General features: G+C 40.8%; 1 protein-coding gene across 1 annotated transcript in view; it reads left to right on the top strand.

Moving 5' to 3' along the window:
• The window catches only part of LOC307121780 (uncharacterized protein), a gene marked incomplete at its 3' end in the record, with an annotated part of 187,655 nt that overhangs the window by 154,879 nt on the left and 6,686 nt on the right, over nucleotides 1-26,090 (top strand). Inside the window, exons 30-32 of the mRNA XM_079809537.1 lie at nucleotides 9,625-9,884; nucleotides 11,932-13,852; nucleotides 14,082-14,255. Coding sequence (XP_079665663.1) covers nucleotides 9,625-9,884; nucleotides 11,932-13,852; nucleotides 14,082-14,255 — 2,355 coding nt within the window. The remainder of the gene's footprint in view (nucleotides 1-9,624; nucleotides 9,885-11,931; nucleotides 13,853-14,081; nucleotides 14,256-26,090) is intronic.

The following is a 26,090-nucleotide window of genomic DNA, read 5'->3' as shown; positions in this document are numbered from 1 at the left end:
GGTCGGTCAGAAACCTTGGCGTAATCTTTGATGACCAACTGTCCTTCAAAGACCACATTTCAAAGAAGGCTCGCTCATGCAGGTTTGCTCTCCACAACATCAGGAAGATCAGACCTTTTCTAACAGAGCATGCAACCCAGCTTCTCATCCAGGCCCTGGTCATTTCTAGGCTTGACTACTGCAATGCGTTTCTGGCTGGACTTCCATCATGTGCGAACAAAACGCTCCAAATGATCCAGAATGCAGCAGCACGTCTGGTCTTCAACGAGCCCAAAAGGACCCACGTCACACCTCTCTTCATCTCTGCTCTGGCTCCCACTCGCTGCTCGCATCAAGTTCAAGGCGTTAACGCTCGCTTACAGATCCACCACGAGCTCCGCTCCTGCATACTTTGACTCGCTCCTATGAGTCTACACCCCAACCAGAAGCCTTCTCTCAGCTAAGGAGCAACGGCTTGTGGTGCCATCACAGAGAGGCAGAAAATCCCTCTCCAGAACATTCACATTCCCCGTTCCCTGCCGGTGGAACAACCTTCCCACCTCCATCCGAATTGCAGAATCACTGACAGCATTCAAACGACAGCTGAAAACTCACCTCTTCCGCGAGCACTTAACCTTATCTTAAAAAAAATTCCCTTTCCTTATTTTCCTCAACTTCTCCCCTGCCCTAGTGTGTGATGCTCTGTGCGATGTCTAAAACTTAGTACTTCAGGCACTTTTTGTGTTTCGCTGCCTCCTCATGACGGATCGCTTCCTGAACTCCTCAGCTGTAAGTTGCTTTGGATAAAAGCGTCTGCTAAATGCATAAATGTAAATGTAAATCTCTAGCCCACTCAGAGCTAAGCGATCTGCTAATGCCACAGATCAGGTCCACTCATGTGATCTTCCTGCATCTCAGACTAACGTGACTCTGATCATCAGCAACAAATCATATTATACTCTGGCAAGAGAAAGTATGTGAACCACTTGCAGAATCTGTGAAAATGTGAATAATTTAACTAAATAAAAGTGATCATACAAAATGCATGTTATTTTTTATTTAGTACTGTCCTGAATAAGATATTTTACATACATTTTTTTACAAAAGTTTATGAAGCATTAATTAAATAAAAATATGTAGTGACTCTGTCTCGGCTCTTAAGAGAATTACGTCTGGAAAAGATCAAAATCATGAGGAGATATTATATGAAATCTTGTTCATAAATTCAGAATGTCAAGAGGAAGAAACAGGCTAACATTTTACAATAAGGTCTCATTAGTTAACATTAGTTAATGTATTAACTAACATGAACTAACCATGAGCAATACATTGTTACTGTATTTGTTAATGTTATTAATATAAATCCAGCTGTTCATGATTTGTTCATGTTAGTTCACAGTTAATTAACTAATGTTAACAAGATTTTAATAATGCATTAGTAAATGTTGAAATTAACATTAACAAAGATTAATAAATGCTTTATTAGTGCAGTTCATTATTAGTTTATGTTAACTAATGTAACTAATGTACCTTATAAAAAAGTGTTACCAGAAACAGTTTTAGAGTCATTTTTATGTCATGCAGGAAATTTACAAGACAATAATTAAAACGTCAGTTAATTCTAAAAATATATTAGAATGTGGGAATAGTGATCAAGGGAGGAAATATTTGTTTCATTTTTTAAGGAAGACTGGACAGGAAAGACAAATATATATATATATATAAGAAGAAAAAGAAGAAGATCAGAGCTTTTGATGATCAACTCGCCAATTCAAACATATCGCGATAGAACCCGTATGATCAATGTATTAATTTTAATGCTATATCTGAAAAGGACTGATCTAGATAAAAGAATATGGGTGTACATGAGGAATTTGGAAAAGGTCTTTGCGATCTTGATCCACACAGCAGGTGGCGCTAATGCACCTTGAAGTGCAGCGACTGATGACGTTTCACAAGTCAACGAGAACACAAGTACAGACAAGTACGCATATTGAGAAACGGCCACAGTTTAATATTCATAAACGCGCTCAGAATCTCTGCTGAAGGTTTCACACACACTCAGGGCTTTTCTTCTTGTGTTTTAACGACATTGAGTAACTTCCTTGATCTGTTGTCATTTCCTCTTCCTACAACATCCGCTTTAAACTGACACTAAAGATTACAAGATGATAAAGGGAGTAAACGGAGATCTCCACGGTATCACCTGGTTTCAAAGTCAGTTTTATTAATAAAAAAAGCGAGTTTTTACCTCAGATTATGAGGTAAATGGACTATGAGACTTGATGTTATTCCTGCAGGGGGCGCTGAAAAACCAGTTCTGTAGAGAAACTGATGAGAGAACTCAGAAGTGAAAGGAAGATCTGAGCTTTTGATGAGCAAGACGCCATTTCAGAGCAGGACAAAGAAACATCTGCAAATATTGCCATTATTCAAGGTAAGTTAGTGAATGTTTCAAGTTGTAAATTAAAACCAATGTTTCAGTGATCACAGGAGATCAATGCAGTTCAACTAATAGACCTTTAGTGAACTTTACGCGTCTGACACGAGATTACAGGAAATTCTCTCAATAAAGCTCTAGATCAACTCATTTTCAAAACTGTTTTATAAAAGATGTTTTGTGAGCTGAATAGTTGGCACACTGTATTTCTACAGCCTCGTTTTCGTTTCTGTCAAACATTACATATGACTTTAGGTCTATGACACTAAAGCAGTTAAAAAGCTGTTTCTCAACTAAACTTCTCTTACTTTACCTCCTATTCTCCATTCATGAATGCACAGTTCAACATTACAACCTTTATTTCATTACACATTCATTTCGATCATGAGAATTTATTCATTTTTTAGAAGTTAAGGTAAACAAATATGAGTGTGTGTGTAAGTGTAAGAATGTCTGAGAATGAGTGTGTATGAAGTCAAAATAATGCCATATAGATTTGCTAAAGAATAAAGTATTTCAAAACAAAAATAAAGTATTAAACAAAAAAAATTTGTTTAGCAAAGAAAAGTAAAGAATTGCAAAATAAAAACAAGTGGTGTTTATGGTGTAACGGTGTGACACCCGTGTCACAATTCGATATAAATCGCGATCTTGAACTCACGATACGATATGTATCCCGAAGAAGAGGGCGCAACCTCAAACCCCCCTGCCGTGCCCCAACCAGTGAGGGAGGCGTCTGTTGAAATGGATTTCCGGCAACAGGACGCTCCCAACACTGGCCCTTGGGACAGAAACCAAGGTTTCTTCCATATGACTAGGGAACGAAGGCCACTGCGCGTTACCCTGATCATACAGAATGGATTTCCCCTCAAGGAAAGCCACCTGGTTTACTTCCATATCAGGACATGGTGGCCGCGGAGGTCCGGGAAAAAGCTCCTCAGAGCTTTGTAGACCGCCAGCATTTCCAGGCAGTAGATGTGCCAGGAGAAATGCCTGGTCTCCCACAGACCTCTCGCAAAGCGGCCGCCATGACCACGTCCCAGCCAGTGAGGGAGGCGTCTGTTGAAACGGATTCCCGGCAACAGGACGCTCCCAACACTGGCCCTTGGGACAGAAACCAAGGTTTCTTCCATATGACTAGGGAACGAAGGCCACTGCGCGTTACCCTGATCATACAGAATGGATTTCCCCTTAAGGAAAGCCACCTGGTTTACTTCCCATAACCACGTCCCAGCCAGTGAGGGAGGCGTCTGTTGAAACGGATTCCCGGCAACAGAACGCTCCCAACACTGGCCCCTGGGACAGAAACCAAGGTTTCTTCCATATGACTAGGGAACGAAGGCATCTGCGCGTTACCCTGATCATACAGAATGGTTTTCCCCCCGAGGAAAACCCCTTGATTCCCAGCTACCACTGTAAGGGTCTCATGCAGCAGGCCAAGAGATATTCTGTTGGACGCAGCCGCAATGAGCCCCAGCAGACCTTAAACTGCTTCACAGTGATGCTGTGGCCTAGCTTCATTTTAGAGACCACCGCCCGTATGGACTCGATACGTTCGGGAGACAATTGTGCCCACAACGTAGAGAATCCCATACGACTCCCAGGAACACAGTTCTCTGAGAAGGCGTCAACACGCTACTGCGTGTAGAGTCTCAAAGGGCTAGGCCGCCTGGAAGAACCCGATATTGGTACGCTTTGCCCCAAAAAGCGAACCTCAGGAACTTCCTGTGACACAGAAGGATGGATACAGGGAAGTATGCGTCCTCTTCAGACCCATCGTGACAGACCAGTCCTCAGACTGGATCTGAATCACTATGGAGGAAATGCTAAGCATCTTGAATCTGAATCTCCTCAGAGAATGATTCAAGTACCTCCGGTCTAAAGTTGGATGCAACTCGCCATCCCTCTTAGGAACTATGAAGTACTGGCTGTAGAACCCGGACTCCCTGTCTGGCGGAGGAGCACATTCTGTGGCCTCCTTACCAACAGGGAGTGAACTTCCTGTTCCATTACCCGAACCTGCCCAGGGACCACTGCCGTCCAGACCACCCCACTGAACTTCAGGGGAAGGTAACCGGACTGCAGTCTGTATGCCCCTTCCTACAGTCGCAGGCCCCAAGCTGATATATTTGGAGGCATAACCATGCGGCGAGATAATCTGCTAAGGGAACCAGCCTCTCGAGGCCGGTCTCGGGTGTCAACCGAGCCTCCTCCCCGACCCCCTGAAGCGGCTAACCGGCAGGGCGAAATCGAGGAAGATTTTCGGTGTGCGTACGCGTTTGCTGGACCACCGCAAGTCTTGCTAGAGGCGGCTGATGCAGCACGCGTGCACGGGGAAACGATGTGGCCCGAAGCGTACTAGACGGCGGGAACACAGCATCGACTCCCGAAAAACTCCACAGGGGAGACGACCTCGATCGCTCCTACCCGGGAGAGGGGACTGGCCAGCAGGGGCCTCATCTAAGGGAGCAGCTCAACAGGGCCACAACACTCGAGCGGACACTGCGATTAGCAATTGCCTGAAACTGATGTGTCCCGCAGGCCACAAGGCGGCGAGAACGACATCAACTTCAGGAGGGCTCCATCTTAGATGAATATCCAGTTCACAAGTTAAACACGCTTGGGTGACAGAATTAAAGTATCCAACTTATCAAAGTCGGATAACATGACACTCAATTCCTCGGAATTAAATGCCATCATAATCACCAAACCCGTGCAACCTGATCTGAATAATAGGCTGAATAAAAAATATATCTAACTCCTCAAAGTCAGATAATATTTTAATTTAATTCCTCAGAATTAAATGCAGCCACAATTAAGGTGAAACATAGTCTGAATGATAGGCTAAATATCTAACTCCTCAAAGTCAGATTATATTTTATTTAATTCCTTAGAATTAAATGTAGCCGTAATTAATCAGACAACACTGTTTTATTTGTATTATACGGACTCATTGACCCCGCGTTGCCTCAGCAACGTGGTTCAAGCCGTCATAATACAATTGGTTTTCATCCCTCGAGAAAAAAGCCAAACAGTGTCACACAATACGGTGAAACATGGTCTGAATGACTGAATATCTAACTCCTCAGAGTCAGATCATATCTCATTTAAATCCTCAGACTTAAATGCCGCCATATCAGACAATACTGATTTAACATACTATACGGACTTGCCGTTAAGCCAACAAGTATCTCATGCACACCGATCGCGTGTGTTCACTTTAAATGCAGACCCAACCTGCGCGCTGCCTTTTTTTCTGCAATCGCGAGATGGAATCTTGCATATTTAAGAAGTGCTTATAACTTTGACTGCCACGATGCTGAGCACGTCTAATTCCTCAGAATCAGACCGCTCACACATCGGGTCCTCCGCCCCGGGGGAAGAAGCCGCAGCGCGGGCTTCCACACGGGGAAGGAGAACATCTGAACTGTCAGATAAAGACTGGGAAGATGCCTCAGCAGTCCCAGTCCCGCTGACAGTCCATCCGTGAGCCCCATGACCAGCCTCACCGCACCGCCTCGGCGGATGCGGGACCGATCCACGGGGCTCACGAGGCTGGCCGGCCTCATCGAGCACGGCCAGCCGAGAGCGGAGCACCCTGAGCGTCAGCTTCTTGAAATGCTTACAAGCGGCTCCCTAGAGAGCCGCTCGAGCATGCTGAACGCCCAGGCAGTGCACACACAGCAGGTGTGTATCCGAGCCCGACATGTAGCGAGGGCAAGGATGCACACACTGCTTAAACTCTCTCACACTCTCACATTTTTCATTTTTCAGTCACACACACTTTCACTGACAATACAACAGTAAATAGACAGACAGTTTGACAGATAGCGCTTGCTGAAGAGCAATAACTACCGCCATTACGTTCCAGCACCCCTTTTATACTTCCAGGGTATGCCGTCACGATGACGTCATCACGCACGCCAATCGGATTGGCCTAGTTGGCATTCTGGTTTCAGATTCGCTGATGCTAAGGGAGCATCCCCAAAGCGTCGTCCCGATGCAGTGCGAGTTCCCTCGAAAGGGAACTTGCATTACAAAAATAAACAGAATGTACAGAACAACCACTTCTCTTTTATTTAGCCGACACATTTCAAGTTAACGAAAATTAACAATAGACAGCAATTACTTAATTTACAAATAACTTGCATTAAAAAAACACCAATAATAATATTGAGAAATTGTTCTGAGCATCCCGGCCACGAATTTACATTCAGCCTTTGGAGGAGACTATCGGTATAATGGACCGTCGTCAGTGAGCGACATTCATTTATTCATTCATATAAAATACTTTATTTTGCAGTAAAGTCAGCAGTTTTCGTTTATTTGCATTTTCACTTAGGCCTATAGTTTTGAGTGACAGATGTCGTATTTGATTTAGCCTATTTTTGTCTGTGACATATTTATGGTGTTGACAGTAGGCCTATGATAAGAAAAAATAAATAAACGATTGCTTGGCCAACATAGCCTTTTACTTCTGTTATCCCCAGTCTCTCTCTCTCTTTCTGTAGGGGACATTTAAAAGAGAGATTCTGGAAACGAAATCTAAATTCAGCTGGATCGGTCGTGAAAAAAATAATTTATAGCGCGTGAGCACGGAGAGAATTTGAAGCGCGAGCGGGAGGTGCGGGTGCGGAATAGATCCTATTGCGGGAGTGGGAAGAAAAAACAGCCCCGTGCAGATCTAATTTGAAAGTGCAGAAACAAGAAAGATAAAAGAAAAAAGAAAGAAAGAGCGAAAAAGGAGAGAATGGACTGATTCCTCTTCTTGAGAGAATGTTTGAGAAATAAATAACACTTATGCAAGTTAAAATTGGGAAATTACAGTTTATCTTGCCAGGTTGCTCTACCACGAATGCACTAAACGTTTTGTTTACTTCAAGTTCAAGTGGTTGCGCCAGGCTACACTTGCAGTACTTGCAGTACAACCCGGAAGTTAGCGGCGCATGGGTTCCCTCGATCAAAAAGCCATTCATTTTCCCCATAGACTTTTGGAAAATCGCAAAAAATAAGATCTGTGTTCAACAAAGAGTAATGACCCTTACACGTTTTGTCTACCAAGATAATCTTTACAAGTTAATCCAAAATGTATACATTTTGAAGCCCAAATAAAGCCGTCAGATATAAAATGTTAACTTTATTTAAAAAACACGCTCGCTCATTATGATCTGCGCTGTGTATGAACACTTATCCACTTTTTCATGAGAAATATTGCCCATTCGTTTTTTCCAAAAATGTTAGAAACTAATTTTGTTTATGCGTGCCTCTCTGAGATTTATCTTTTGTTAACGTTTTTTCAGACAATATGATTATCACTGTGATAACATTAAATGACATGAAACACAACCCAGTCTCTTTTTGTTAAATGCAAGTTTATGTATGATCAATAATACAAAACGTATAATAAGCAACACATGAAATAAAGCAAACAATTCAGTCAAACATTCAAAGTCAGTTCTAGTCGGCTAACTTACAACGGTAACATACAGTTATAGCCTAAAAATAAACAAGTAATGAAACTTATCTTTGCACTCAGCCTAAACGATTTGCCAGGGAACAAATCATAGATCCATGAGAGCAAATATGGGCCGTTAAATCTCCACAAGACTAATTATAGCTGGAGACGCCACAGAGACATCAGAGCCAGCGGCAGACGGCTGAAGGACTAGCCGAGGAAAGTCAACTCTCGCCGGCTAAACAAGCGCTGACCGCCGCTGACTCACTGGAGCTCACAACTCCGATAACACCAGATAAAATGTTTAAATAGGCACTCTTCTTATAAATAAACCACAGATTTGAGCTTTAAACAACTACATTATCGACTGAAAAAGTCTTAAAACTAAGTTTTGTCACACATTAACAGTAGATTTTAACACAAAAAGACGTGTAAACACAGCCCATGTCAGCCATTTCTCAACGAGACAAACATGTGAAGAGAGTAAACTCCAAATGTTCAAGCATCCAACTTTGCGCGAATAGCGCGATTTATTCACGCCACATAAGTTCTTCATTCTTCAGGCTGAAACGCGGGCTAGTGAGAGATTGCCTGTTTGTCACGATGACGTCTAAAGTCCCCGCCAAAGGATGTAGTCCCTTATAGCAACTTGTTAGCAACCATCGTTTTTGAGACACAATAAAGTCTTAAAAAATCACAAGCAGGTTATAACTTGTGTGTTTTATGTCATAGATTAAAACGTGAAAATAGATAGAGGCTTTGTTAACCACAGACCTTATTTCAGGCGATTTAGCAAAAACCCATTCAAAAAACCCATAGACTTTAGGGCGAGGGAACCCATAGGGCTAAAATGCTTACTCACTTCCGCGTTTTGGCCTACAAAGTGACGTTATTACTTCGGCACTCTATGCGGACCAGTCAAATCCTGTAGTCACCAGTGTGCTATGAATTCTGGGATAGGGTGGGCTGCGAAGTTGTGCAAAGGTTCCATCTGCTGTACCCTTCCTTTGCCTGAGAAACGGAGGGCGCATTTTGAGTCGCTTTCGACTTGCGGCAGCCTTCGTTGCGCTGCTGTGACGCAATCGCACTTCAAATGTGGCCTCCAGAAGTGCAGCTTTAACATTGGGACAGCCTTCGTAGTGCCGCTATGACGCAATCGCACTTGAAATGCGGCCTTCAAAGTGCGCGCCCTTCACTTTGGGACACAGCTAAAGTGTGAGTACAAGGAGATGATCCACCCGCATGCCTCTCAGCCATGGGGCCTTCATCTGTGCTGATCTGCGTCTCGGGCAGATGATGTCACTCAGAGGGAGGCGTGACCATGTCCACTGAACACGCCCCAGTTTCTTGACTCCGCCCACCATGTCAAAACCGTGAAACGCACAGAAAAGTGAAGCGCAAAGGGGAAATACAAACTTACACTTGACTGAAATGCAGAATAAAAGGAGTGTTGCAAATGAAACCACTTTATTTTCCTTTTGCAATTCTTTATTTTTGTTTGCAAAACAACTTTTTTTCCTCAATACTTTATTTTTGTTTTGCAAAACTTTATTATTTTGAAAATCTATGTGGCATTAATTTGACTTCATTTGAGTGTGTTTCTTAAACTGAAGAATTAGTTTCAGACCTTAAAATGTTTCATAATCTGATCTGATCACAGTGTCATTTCATTACACACATTTATTTGCATGTCTGCTATAAAAGTGCAACTATTAGTAACCTCTTTCCTTTTCTCCAACAGTCCATGAAGGACGATGGCATCTGAAAAAAAGCTGCTTCATGACACTCTAGATGACCTGAAAAAAGATGATCTGAAGAGATTTAAGAGTTACTTAAAAGAAGATGGACCTGTTGGAGCTGGTAAACTGGAGGATGCTGGTGTGACTGATATAGTGGATATAATGATGGAGTGTTTTGGAGCAGAAGAAGCTGTGAAGAAAACATTGAGCATCCTGAGGAAGATGAGCCAGAACCAGCTGGCTGAAGAGTTACAGCACAACTACACTGAAGGTAAGAAAGCAGGGGTATTCAAAGAGGTCCGGTCTCTACATTTCCTTCCCAGCGGAGGTCCGGACAATACTTTTACTGAACAGTTATACATTTCCATCGAGGCAGCCGTAGTACTTTGCAAAAGAAAAAAATCCTAAACACTCAAAGTAGTCATCAAATATGAGAATCTTGGAGCCAGAGAGCCAAAACATTGTCTAAGAATTTTTACCATATTTTACCCAAAAAAGTAAATATTTTAATAATATATAACTGGATATGAATATAGGTTAGATCAGATGTTTTAACAGGATATTTGTATTATTTTACATTTAGACAAACCTTGTATGGCACATAGAAGGCCTTGGGACTGAGAAAACAGGGTGCAGGGTTTACCACTTAAGAAAAGTATAAATGTGTATTTTACTCAAAGCAGTAAACTACTAAAAACAAACAATGTATATAATCTAATAATCCAAACTCATCTCAAGGACGAAAACAAAGTTAAATAGTAATTTCAAAGTTATTTAGTCTTCCTTTGCCATCTCTAAAAATGTCCCAAATTCTAACATTGTTTATTATGAATTGCTCCGTATATGCTAATTAATAGGCTAATGCTAAATGTAATAATAAGAAAAAAACATCTAAAGGTGCCACACATTAGTCTCAAACCTGGATTAGTTAAACGGTCAGAATCATCTCTATGACAGATACAAATTTGTAGTGTTTTAGCGAAAGTATCTATTTTGCTGCTCAAGTTTCTGCTACCATTGTTAAAAAAACCGCGACGTCTGCAGCTCATAATGCTTTACGTTTTTAGAGAGAGAGAAACGTGCACAGAGCGGGGGGCTTGATTGATGCACTTTTGGCTCTAGATAAAAATATTACAGATATAGCTCCAAAAGCTTTAAAGGGCTTATTGCAGGTTAGATTTACATTAAAATAATGAAAAATATTTTACATTACATACTTTAAAATATACTTATAAATATGCTACTAAGGCTTCTGGAGTCGTTTTTATTAGAGAATTTTACTTCTGCATCTGAAAATGGCAAAACCGACGTTTTGAGACGTAACGGGAGAATTGAACGGGGTGAATTTTAACGATAGGAAAACAATGGAGCGCAATGACAGTTCGGACGCTGAGGAAATTATAAATGTTTATTAATACTCAAATGGCAGACCACAGCCATACAATTATGACAGAATTAGGGAAAGGCCAGGATTAGACAGATCAACAATTAGAGGAGGCAAATTGAGTTGTTGTGTGAGGAGAAACAGTGGAGAACAGGGCAGGTGTCTCGGTGAGAGACCAGTGTTAGCTTATAGATATATATACGCTAGCTAACGATATAAACACTGCTCAGATCACAACACTGTACAGATTATTATCATGTATCAGGCAATAGCAAAGCTGGTAATGGTCATCTAGGAGTATTGATACATCAATTGCCATAACAGTTGAAGTTTCACAGCTGAATTTTAAGCATCATTACTCATATCTTCAGTGTCACATGATCCTTGAGAAATCATTATGGCCAGCAGCCATTTCACCCTGTAACCCAAGACTGGTTTCCCACTGAAGCTAAGCAGGGCTGAACCTGGTCAGTACCTGGATGGGAGACCTCATGGGAAAACTAGGATGCTGCTGGAGGAGGTGTTAGTGAGGCCAGCAGGGGGCGCTCACCCTGTGGTCTGTGTGGGTCATAACACCCCAGTATAGTGATGGGGACACTATACTGTCAAAGAGCAAAAAGATATTTTGATGAACATAAAATCTTGTTCTTTTCTCTCTCTTCTCAGTACAAGAATCATTAGAGCCAGCTGAGAAATGCAAAATAAAACAAGGTGAAGTAACCTTACACACATGCTTACAGTGGGATCAGAAATGATTTTAGCTTGTTTGATGTATATTGATTTCAGCACAAAACAGAACTGCTTTCAGTGCCATGAATTTAAATACCGTATGTTTGCACCAGTTTATTTTAATTATGATCATGCTAATGTGAAAAACCTTTGTGTTTAATTTTCTAGTGTTGTTTTGTTCACTCATTTTCCTGTTTATTTATAGTTTTCATAACAGAGGATTTCTGGCTGCAGGAATTCAAGAAAACGCACAAAATGAACATGAAGGAGAATGTGGAAGACATTTTTGAGTGTAAAAAGGAAAATGAAGCATATCTCAAGGATGTTTTCACAGAACTCTTCATTACGGAGGGGGATCTTAAAGAAGTCAAACAAGAACATGAGATTATGAAGATTGATGACACCATTAAACCCCGTAAAGCACAGAACAGGCCAATCAAATGCAATGATGTATTTAGTCGGAACAAAAAAAAGAAAAAGATTGTGCTGACCAAAGGCATCGCTGGCATTGGAAAAACTGTCTCAGTGCACAAGTTCATTCTGGACTGGGCAGAAGGAGAAGCCAATCAGGATATAGACTGTGTGTTCCTGCTTCCTTTCAGAAAGATTAACTGCATTAAAGATGGAAAGATCAGTCTGCATGAGTTTCTACAGAAATTTAATCCAGAACTGAGGGACCTGGAAACAGCAAAGATATGTGAGATATATAAATGTAAGCTTGCGTTTATCTTTGATGGACTGGATGAGAGTCGACTGACTATGGATTTTGACGGTGGAATGGTGATGAGTGTTGAGGAACGATCATCTGTAGATGAACTGTTTGCAAGTCTGGTGAATGGGACTCTGCTTCCATCAGCTCACGTCTGGGTGACATCACGACCAGCAGCAGCCAATCAGATCCCTCCTGAGTATGTAGGGTTGTTCACAGAGGTGCGAGGATTCACTGACCAGCAGAAGGACGAGTATTTCAGAAAGAGAATCAAAGATAAGACTCAGGCCTCCAGAATGATCTCACACATTAGGAAATCTCGTAGTCTCTTCATCATGTGTTACATTCCCGTGTTCTGTTGGATCACAGCCACTGTTCTTCAGGACGTCCCCATTGGGAACAATGCAGAGGACATCAACACCACACTCACTGAAATGTACATCCACTTCCTGCTGATACAGATGAATATGAAGAGCCAGAAGCATGACAAAGATACAGAAAGAGAACATCCCAAGCTCTTAGATTCCAATAAAACAATGCTTTTGAAGTTAGCTAAGCTAGCGTTTGAACAGCTGAAGGAAGAAAACATTGTGTTTTATGAGAAGGATCTAAAAGCATGTGGTATTGATGAGAGAGACTTTGAGTCCACAGGAATGCTCACTGAGATCTTTCAGCAAGACGCTGGACTTCATGAGGTGAAGGTCTTCTGCTTCGTGCATCTGAGTGTTCAAGAGTTCCTCGCTGCAGTGCACGTGTTCCTCTGCTACCTGAACAAGAACATGGACGAGCTGCAGTTTTTCACTGAAGAAACACAAAACGAGCTGCAGAGTTCTTTTGATGAAACACAAAGAGAGGTCAGGCCTAAACGTCGGTTTCTTTTTCAGGTTGCAAGACTGCTCAAAACCAACAACAAGAAGAAGAGTGTGTCTGTCTTCAAAGAGCCAGACAAAAATATTGCTTTACATGATTTACTAGAGAAGGCTGTTGAGAAAGCAATGCAAAGTCAGAAAGGACATTTAGACCTCTTTTTACGGTTTCTGATGGGCATTTCACTGGAATCCAATCAGGACCTGCTCAGAGGCCTGTTCACACACACTGAAGACAGCAAAGACAGCGTCACAGAAATAACCAAACACATTAAAGAACAATTACAAAACCAGGACATCTCACCTGACACTTCAGTCAACCTGTTCTACTGCTTACTGGAGCTCAATGACAATTCATTATATACAGAAATCCAAACATACCTCAGATCATCTCCAGAAAGAGTCCTCTCATCTTCCATGTGCTCATTGATGGCTTACGTACAGCTGATGTCAGAGGAGGTGCTGGATGAGCTCAACCTGAGGAGGTACAAGACTGAACCTGGAGGCCGCAGGAATCTCCTGCCAGCTGTGAGATGCTGCAGAAAAGCAACGTAAGGAACTTGTCGGCAGCTGTTAAAGTATTTAACTCTGAAAATCAATTTAAGCGTAAGATGCAGTGTGAAGTGTGTCATGTTCTTATTGATTCTGGAGAGTAAAATCTGTATTTACTAAAATGGGTTTACTAATCTCTATATTCTATTATTCTGTTATTTTCACTTGACTGTCACATCAGTTCCAACATGACATAACATGCCATGGACAAATATCCTGTTTTTACAGACTCTCCTACTGTGGTCTCGATGACACCTGCTGTGAAACTGTGGCTTTGGCCCTGCAGACACCAAACTCACCCCTGATAGAGCTGGACATGAGTGTCAATGACCTGCTGGATTCAGGAGTTAAGCTGCTCTCTGATGGACTGAAGAGCCCAAACTGTCAGCTGGAGATACTGAGGTTTGAGATTAATTTAATCCTTATACAAAACCCACCTCAGTATTTAAATCACTAAAACAGTGGGACAATCTAAAACACTTAACCCCTTTGCAGGCAAAGATCGCGGACAGCCCCAGATTACTGTTGTCAAAATTCACTGCTCGTTAAAACATCACACTCTAACTTCATCTGGACAAACTGAGTATAATTAGAAAGATTAAAGACTCCAGCTTAGATATTTGACCACTGTTTATGATGAAACTGGGTCGCAGTGACATTCATTTCTTAATTTATGTCAGGAGTGCAAAATAATCGATCTGTAATGAACAATATATTTAATAGAATATCAACAAGAATAAAAAGCCAGTCTTGTCTTCTACATTTTATTTTTGTTCACATCCATGCACTAGACAATGTCCGCTAGGGCTCTTAGTCCAAACGTGTGCATATTTGGAGAAATATTGATTTATCATCACGTTTGCAAATATTTCGTCATACAGAATACCATTTCTATTAATTTACCACTGAATTATGCATCTGAAAGAGCATTCAAAGCAAGCTCTGTGTCTCTTCTTCCTAGTTTACATCAGATCTGAGTCATCACACGCTCATTCGATCTGTAAAGCTGTCAATCATCTTGCGTGAGTGAACGTGACTATAACTCCAGCCCTCTGCATGACGCTGCTCTGTGTACACTTCCTCATGCTGTCTAAACGAACTAAAGAAACATTTCTACACGTGAAATAAGAAGCTAATAAACACACGATTACTATGACTTAACGTTTTTGTGTGATTTTCATGTGATTTTGGCTAGTTTTATATCAGTAATTGATGTTAACATTATAAATGCTATGGAGGTGTAGCGATTAGCTCCATTTAAAATGCTAAATATAACATATTTTAACATCATTGTATGAATGAAATCCCTGTTAGATAGCGACAGGTAGGTAATTCAAACACTTGATGTTCGTTAAAAGGGAGATTTGAGTGAAAGTGTAATTTTAATCTATAACGATAAAACAATAATGCGGATTAAGTCTCAATGTCAGAGGTGTAAAACGATCATCCATTGAGAACATTAGAGCATGAATTGAGCTGTTCTCCTCGCCAGACATTAGACAATACACTGCAAATGGGTGTTTACAGGCCAATAACATATTTGATTAGCATCTTATCTTAGCCTTCTCTAAAAAGAAGACATGGTCTTACAAAATGCTTCATAGAATGCCTAATTTTATAGATCTCATCCTCAGATTTAAAATGAAGCATGACCACCCTTGTGGCTTCACTTTAGTTGTGGTTATAAATTGTTATACTACATTCACATGATATTTTTATACATTTAAAAATATATTCTTAATGGCCTATATATCTCTATATTAATAACTGTCTGAGTAATTCTAAGACTTGAACTGTAAACTCTAAAGTGTTGGCTTTCTAGAAATATGCTGGTTGTGTCTATTCAGAATGACTTATGAGCAGCAACCTTTTTATTTTGTGTATGTCATTTAGGGGGGTGACAGGTAAGGGGTTAACATGGAAATGCTTAACATGTGTTAATGCACAAAAACAGTGATTTTGATATAATATATTCAGTATACACATACACTTTAAGATGATGATGAAGTCACTGAAGCATGTATTGCAATAGGGATGTTAGGGATAGACACCACTCATACGTTACATACCGTGATGCTCTCATGGTGTACCGAACGCATCCCGCCCCCTGTTGCCTAGTTTACATGTTTGCATACAATTTGTTATCTGAGCGTTGACTATTATATCTAAAAAATACATTTTAGGCTAATAGTTTGGGCTCTGTTGTTAACCTTGTGCGCACACACTCAAGCACACACACACTCAAATACACACACACTCAAACACAAAACACTCAAGCACACACACACTCGTTCTCTCACACACTCACTCTTACACACACAGTCACACACACACACACACACACACACACACACACACACACACACACACACACACACACACACACACACACACACACACACACACACACACACACACACACACACACACACACACACACACACACACACACACACACACACACACACACACACACACACACACACACACACACACACACACACACACACACACACACACACACACACACACACACACATGTTTGTTTTTGTGAAATGTGAGGACATTCCATAGGCGTAATGGTTTTTATACCGTACAAACCGTATTTTCTATGCCCTTACACTGCCCCTGCCCCTAAACCTAGCCCTCACAGGAGACTGTGCAGTTCACTTTCTGTGAAAAAAAACTTGTTCTGTATGATTTATAAGCATTTTGAAAAGTGAGGACATGGTAACGTCCTCATATTTCACCCTCTTTTGTAATACCTATGTCATACCATGTCATTATACACATTTGTGTCCTGATATTCACAAAAACATGCCCACACACACACACACACACTCACACACCACTCACACACTCACTCCCATACTCACCTCACTCACTCACAACCACTCACACACTCACTCACATACTCACTCACACACACACACACACACACACACACACACACACACACACACACACACACACCACACACCCACACACACCCACACACACACACACACACACACACCCACACACACACACACACACACACACACACACACCACCTCACTCACTCCACTCACAACTCACATACTCACTAACTAACTCACTCACTCACTCACATACTCACTCACTCACACACTCACTAACTCACATACCACTCACTCACCACATCACTCACCACTCACACCACTCACTCACTCACTCATCACTCACATACTCACTCACTCACTCACTAACTCACATACTCACTCACTCACTCACACACTCACACACTAACTCATCACTCACTCACCACACACTCCACACTCACTCACTCACATACTCACTCATTCACACACTCACTCACTCACTAACTCATTCACACACATACTCACTCACTCACTCACTCACAAACTCACTCACTCACTCACACACACACACACACACACACACACACACACACACACACACACACACACACACACACACACACACACACACACACACACACACACCACACACACACACTCACACACTCACTCACTCACACACTCACTCACACACCCACCACACACCACCACCACTCACTCACCCACTCACAACTCACCACTCACTCAACACACACTCACCTCACCCACACACTCACACACTCACTCACACACTCACTCACACACTCACTCACTCCCTCACCCTCACTCACTCACTCACACACACACACACACACCACACACACACACACACACACACCACACACACACACACACACACACACACACACACACACACACACTCACATACTCACTCACTCACATCACCACTCACACATTCACTCACACCACTCACTCACACACTCACTCACTCACTCACTCACTCACATACTCACTCACACACAACACCACCACTCACTCACATACTCACTCACATACTCACTCACACACTCACTCACTCACTCACTCACTCACATACTCACTCACTCACACACACACACTCACTCACACACTCACTCACACACTCACTCACTCACACACTCACTCACTCACTCACTCACTCACATACTCACTCACTCACATACTCACTCACACACCACACACACACCACACACTCACACACTCACTCACTAACTCACTCACACACATACCACTCACTCACTCACCACCCACTCACTCACTCTCTCACTCACTCACTCACACACACATTCACTCACTCACACACACACTCACTCACTCACACTCACTCACCACTCACTCACTCACTCACTCACTCACTCATCACAACTCACTCACACACTCACTCACTCACTCACTCACTCACTCACTCACTCACTCACTCACTCACTCACATACTCACTCACACACACACACTCACTCACTCACACACACACACACACACACACACACACACACACACACACACACACACACACACACACACACACACACACACACACACACACACACACACACACACACACTCACTCACTCACTCACTCACATACTCACTCACTCACTCACTCACTCACATACTCACTCACTCACTCACATACTCACTCACTCACTCACTCACTCACTCACTCACTCACTCACTCACATACTCACTCACTCACTCACTCACTCACTCACATACTCACTCACTCACTCACTCACTCACTCACTCACTCACTCACTCACTCACTCACACACTCACACACACACTCACTCACTCACTCACTCACTCACTCACATACTCACATACTCACTCACTCACTCACTCACCCACTCACTCACTCTCTCACTCACTCACTCACTCACTCACTCACTCACTCACTCACTCACTCACTCACTCACTCACTCACTCACTCACTCACTCACACACTCACACACTCACTCACTCACTCACTCACTCACATACTCACTCACTCACTCACTCACCCACTCACTCACTCACTCACTCACTCACATACTCACTCACATACTCACTCACTCACTCACTCACTCACACACTCACACACTCACTCACTCACTCACTCACATACTCACTCACTCACTCACTCACTCACTCACTCACTCACTCACTCACTCACTCACCCACTCACTCACTCACTCACTCACTCACTCACTCACTCACTCACTCACTTACTCACTCACATACTCACTCACTCACTCACTCACTCACTCACTCACTCACTCACTCACTCACTCACTCACTCACTCACACACACACCCACTCACTCACTCACTCACTCACTCACTCACTCACACACTCACACACTCACTCACTCACTCACTCACTCACTCACTCACACACTCACATACTCACTCACTCACTCACTCACTCACTCACTCACTCACTCACTCACTCACTCACTCACACACACACTCACTCACTCACTCACTCACTCACTCACTCACTCTCTCACTCACTCACTCACATACTCACTCACTCACTCATCTACAAACCGATGTTTCTGTCTCCAAATCATTTAACATTACTTTAAAAATGTCCAATGAAACCAGCTCCCTAAGTTTCAATGTCAATTGCAAGTTATTCCAAGCAGAGGGAGCAGCAAATTTAAATGCCTTTTTTCCTAATTCAGTATGTACCACTAGAACAGACCGTAGGAAAAATATCTGGGACCGAAGGCTATAGCTATCAACATGTTTTTTACAGATGTATGTATGAAGATATGAAGGAAGTAGACCCAGGACAGATTTATACATAAAAACATGCCAGTGTTTTAGTCTACGGCTGGACAAAGCAGACCATCCAACCCGAGCATACAACACACAATGATGAGTGAGGGATTTAAGATTTGTTATAAACCTCAGTGCACCATGATAAACGGTGAATATATATGCATGCATATATATAACATGTTATATGTTGTTTTCTAAAACCAGATTGAAAATCGGACAGAATATTATTAACAGAAAGAAACTCCTTCAATTGATTATTGACAAATGTTTCGAGGACTTTGGCCAGGACAGACAACTCGGAAATGGGCCTGTAATTATTTGGGTGTGTGGGATCTCCGCCTTTAAACAGGGGAAGAACAAAAGCTGATTTCCATATAAGTGGAATTTAATTTAAGACAAGTGAAAGGTTAAAAATATGAGTCAGAGGTGCGGCAATAAAATCAGCTGCTAGCTTTAAAAAGTAAGGGTCCAATTTATCAGGACCTGCTGATTTTGAAACATCAATAGATTTAAGAACTTTACACACCTCAGAGATTTCAATTGGTGAAAAGTTGAATGATTGACTAGACACAATACTCTCTGACTGAACAATAGAAGGGTTTACATGAGCTCCATTACTTGAATCAAACAAAAAGCCAGAAGCTATGAAGTGTTCATTGAAACAATTAAGCATTTTTACTTTATCAATGATTGTATGAGAGCCCTTCTTAATACATGATGGAAGTTCTATACCAAGCCAATCTGAATTTAAATCTGATTTCCTAGCTTTTGCCCATTACAGGTTGCACTCATGAAGCATATCTGATAAAAGAGGAGAAAACCATGCATTATTTTTGATTTTTATGTTTCTAACCGTTGCGGTGACACAGTGGTCACTGATGTCATTAACAAATATGGACGCAGTTGAATACTTGTGCGGAACATTTGTTAAAATTAAATCTATTAAGGATGATTTTTCTGAACATTTTGGATTCGGTCTAGTGGGACTGTCAACAATCTGAAAAAGATTCAATGCATCGCAATAGGTTTTAAATGCATCAGTTGCTGAACACAACCAATTCCAATTTAAATCACCAAGAACTACCAATTCTTTAGCATCAAGGTCTGAAAAGAGCTGGAATAAAGTAGGAAGAGCACTACTATCAGCAGATGGTGTTCTATAGCAGCCAACAGCTGTTATGCTGAGAGATTTAAAAACTTCAAGATCGAGAGCTAAAAATTCAAATTGTTTACTCACCGATTTAGAAAGCAATACTTTAACATGAAACCTGTTGTTTTTTTTTTATAAAAATTGCTACATCTCCACCCCTTTTTGGTCGGTCAGCCCTATATATATTATTACCATTAATACAAATATCCCTGTCTAAGACAGATTTGTTCAGCCAAGTTTCAGTCAGAATAATCACATCTGCATCAGTTGACTGTACCCAAATATGAACCATATCCATTTTAGAGATTAGACTCCTAATATTCAAATTAATAAAACCAAGTCCATACCTTGATTTAAAATCTGCAGGTGTTTCAAAACTCGAGGCAGAAATTGGGCCTGGATTCGGTTGAACATTTCCAGAGATCAAAAGTAATATAACAATCAAGCACCTCTTCCTAAAAGATTTAATATTATAATCTTTAGAATTTGTCTCTACTATTTTAAAATTCCAGTGGTCACTTATAAAGTTTGTAAAATTATCCTGGAGAGCCATAACACTAGTCAAACGGACCAGGTCTACGGTGAAAAAACAGGACTGGAGTATAGAAGACAGTCTGGCACACGGCAGCTCTGGTGCAAAGCTAGATGCAGACGTTCCTCTGTGTGCTGTGACCATGGGAGGAGTCACTAAAGACGGATTGTCATACCCGTGAAAACCACCTTCAGTACAAAGATGGCTAGATAGGCACAGTGCAACGAAAAAAAACCGCAGCATTCGAGTCAAACCCTTTGTCTTTTCTCCAAAAGCACCAATAAAGCCTTCCATGAAGTATGAGTGCAGAAGTGGAATTTAGATCCACTTTGTATGTTAAAACTGTGCCCTGACATAGACTACGCTACCCATAATGCATGTGTTCATATGTAGTTCTGCTCGCTCATGGTTGTGCGAGGCGCTTTCACTTCGTGTGGTCCAGGGCCATGAGAGCAGTATTCACGTTGTGCAGAGAATTGCCATCCTCTGTTAATCCTGCGCTAGTCTTGTGTGTAGAAGTGCTGTGTGCGTCCTTAAGATATAACCACACACACACACACACACACACACACATAAATACACCTATTTGTCATATTAATACCTATAAACCTACATCATCTCCATGTACCTGACTCCGTCTCAATAAATTCTCAAACTGCACCATTGGATTTGCCTATTCCTTCTGACCGAGGAAGACTCAGTTGACGAGCAATCCAAAATCAGCCGCTGACGCACACAGTCTCTTACATTGTAGAAAATCCACTCCAGTTATTCGCCCTCCTGGGACGGACTTGACGTCAGATGTAAACAGGAAGATGGATACAGTGAAGCGATGCTATGGAAAAAGTTAAATGAAATAAAGACCAGCAAGGTCTTCCCTTTATTTTGAAAGAAGCACTCCCCTTTATCTTGAAGGATTCGTATCTGTAAAGACCACACAGCGCTTCTACAAACAGCTCCACCAGATAAGATAACTTCCACAGTCCAACCAGATAGGATAATCGAGTCCTCCAGAACCACAAAAGCCGTCAAAAATGCAACTTGCACTTTATGTAAGGTCCAGTAGACGGCACAGAAATACTAACGGGTGTGCTTAGACCATAAATTGCAGGATTTACGATCACACTTTGTTAGTATTAACAGGATGTAATGAGGTACTTTTGTCCAGAAATGTGCAGAAACAGTCTAAAATCTTCAGTCACAAACGAGAAGTTAACTCACAACACACTACACACCCACGCAACTTGGTCTGCCATCTTGGATTGTGGGCGAGCAATTCGAGCGATTCAAATTTCAATTTAATTTAAATCAATTCAATTTAAAATCTGTCATTATTTACTCACCCTCACGTCATCCAAACCTGTGTTCCTTTCTTTATTCTGTGGAGCACAAAAGAAGACATTCACACACACACACACACACACACACACACACACACACACACACACACACACACACACACACACACACACACACACACACACACACACACACACACACACACACACACACACACACACACACACACACACACACATACTCTCATTCACACACTCACTCAGTCACATACACACACACACACACACACACACACACACACACACACACACACACACACACACACACTCACACATACTCTCATTCACACACTCACTCAGTCACATACACACACACACTCTCACTCATACACACTCTCTCACTCACACACAAACACACACACACACACACACACACACACACACACACACACACACACACACACACACACACACACACACACACACACACACACACACACACACACACACACACTCTCTCTCTCACATACACACACTTATGCCTCTTGCACAAAGGGCATTGATCCCTGAAAATTGCCATAAAATTGCCAGAGTGTCTTCTGTGTGAACGCAAACAAGTCCCGGGTTTGATTCCTGCATTGATCCTGGAACAAGCGTGGTTCATAAGCAAACTTACAGTTTTTTACAATCACTTAGTTACTATTTTCAGAACCTTGATGCCATTTTTCACAACTCTAGACACAAAACTCAAAACGGTTATCACTTGTAATACAGGCTATCTAATGTTCAAAACATTACATTGTGCATTCACATCTTTAAAGAAATCTTGCTCTTGCACAATCATTGGTTCAAAAAACAAATTTACTGTGAAATACCATTGAAACATAACTATAGATCACCCACACAGAAGCAACTGATAGTTTCACTGTGTTATTGTTCGTACAATCATTAAATATTGTATAACAAAATAAGTGATACAGGTTTTCATTATATTCAAACCATTTTTATTAGATTTTTTAATGCATGATTTTTGTATAAATATTTTTGTGCAGAAAACAATGTGTCAAGTGTCAACAGAACAGTTTAAGTTTCCTTAAGTGACTGTTTCCTTTAGGTGTCCAAACTTTTTTTAAAGGGGCCGGATTCGATGTTGTGGACATACCCGGGGGCCAATCCTTTTTCCTATTATATATATATATATATATATATATATATATATATATATATATATATATATATATATATATATATATATATATATATATATATATATATATATATATATAATGACATTTTTTGTTTTTTGGAAACATGACAGATTTGACAAAAGCTTGAGCTGACAGAGTAGCTTGAGATAGGACACAGGAAATGTATAGATATTTAACAATATCTGTAAAACTTTCATCAACCAAAAAGTTTTAATGGGTGAAATTTTAATATTATTACGGAGTTAGAACTCTATTCTTTTTTAAACTTAATAAGTGCTCTATTTAGATCACCACAGGTAAAACCACACTACAAAACATGCTTTTCTGACTTGGTATTTCTGTCTTTTTTTCAGTCCAAATATCTAAAAATTCTTAAATCAAGATGCTTTTACTAAGGAAAATTACATATTTTTTCTTGATTCCTGGGGGAAAAAATCAAAATGAATTGAGTTTTTGCTTGAAACAAACTAAATGATCTGCCAATGGATTAGAAAAATAATCTTCCAAAATCTTCCTTAAAGATTCCAAACAGAAACATTATTTTTCTTACCCCATTGGCAGATATATGTGCTTGTTTTAAACAAAAACTCACTTCAATTTAATTTTCCAGAAAACAAGAAAAAATATCTAATGTCATTTAACTTATCTCATAACATCTTGATTTAAGAATTTTTAGATATATTTAGACTAGACACAAGACAAAAATACTAAATGAAAGCATTTTTGCAGTGCACACAAAGCAAGAAGTAATATATATATATATATATATATATATATATATATATATATATATATATATATATATATATATATATATAGAATGGAATTTAGTCTATAGACATATAAATACAAATGCACAAAACTGCAAGTTTATGACAAAAATAGTCTGCAATTTGGCCTTTATTACTTATTTAATACATGTCTACATTACAAATTAAATAAAATTAGATATTAACCTACATTTCTGACAAATTACCGGTTACAGAAGTGTTACCACAGTAAACACGATAAATTCGAAATGCAAATTGTTGTTTGAAAAGTATTTTGAATCAGCTCAGCTGATTTGCACGTTAGTGTTGTTTATTAAGTCAGCGCTGTTAAACTGGATTTAAATTAAATCAAATCACAGAGAGATTCGCAGCTCGTACCGGAGAACTCTGCGCTGAACTCGAGCACTTCTCATTGGCTGTTTAGTGGGCGCGTGATCGAGACTCTCAGCACGTAAACACATTTGTTAAGAGTCAGAGCTCGCGTGAGTTGCGCAGAGCCCAAGCAGCGCTGTTTCGTTCCGCTTTGGGCGCTGTTTCCCTAGCCTAAAGTCTAGTACTGCCACCTTGCGGTGACATCGTGCAACTGCATGATTTGTAAAGGATTCGTGGCCATTTGAAATTCATCCCCGGGCCGCATTTGGCCCACGGGCCGGACTTTGGACACCCCTGCTTTAGGAGATATAAATCTATGTGCTTATGATCCTCAGTGTCTGCTAGATGACTGTATAGATCTGATCAGAACCATATTCTCCTTTCAGCAGAACTTATAGTTTAGGAAATGAGAGAGATTTAACTCTGATTAGTTTATATTAAATGGATGTGTAATAATTCAACAGATTTAACAAGCTTTTGTTGTGAGTTCTGATGTCTCAGTCTCAGATATCTTCATTGTTTCTGTGTGTGTTTGTAGATTATGGGACTGTAAGGTGACAGAAGAAGGCTGTGGTTATCTGGCTTCAGCTCTGCGTTCAAACCCCTCACACCTGAGAGAGCTGGATCTGAGCTGGAATAACCTTGAAGATTTAGGAGTCAAGATGCTCTCTGATCTACTGAAGGACCCAAACTGCACACTGAACACACTCAGGTATGTTGAGCAGATTCATCTCATCCTGTGAATGTTTGTGTGTGTGTTTCAGTCTTACCATCTACAAGTGTGCAGTGAAATGTGGAAAGGGTCTGTATTAGGGCTGTCAATCGATTAAAATATTTAATCAGGATTAATCGCAAGATTATCAAGAGTTAACTCTTGATTAATCGCAGCTTAATCGCACATTTTTATCAGTTCTAAATGTACCTTAAATGAATACGTTTTAAGTTTTTAATACTCTAATCAACATGGGTATGGACAAATATGCATGCTTTATGCAAATGTATATTTATTATTAGTAAAACCATACTCAACAGAGCATGAAGACTACACATGTATCAAAGGTCATAGATGTTTTTTCAAAGAATTTGTTCATGTCTCTTAAGCCTAAGCTTAAAAATGCAGAATAAGCAGTGATTTCTCTCATTTTAAAAATAGAAATAAAGTTTTTTTTTACACTGGCAGTTTAGTACAGAACGGGGCACAGTTCTTATGAAAAATTGGTAATGCGATGCTGTCATGCGGACCTGGGAGCGCACCAGTACCTGGA

Source organism: Gobio gobio, assembly GCF_949357685.1.
Source record: "Gobio gobio genome assembly, chromosome: 25".
In the NCBI taxonomy this organism is placed as follows: domain Eukaryota; kingdom Metazoa; phylum Chordata; class Actinopteri; order Cypriniformes; family Gobionidae; genus Gobio; species Gobio gobio.
The sequence above is the reverse complement of the archived record's forward strand: the minus strand, read 5'-3'. Positions and strand labels throughout refer to the sequence as shown.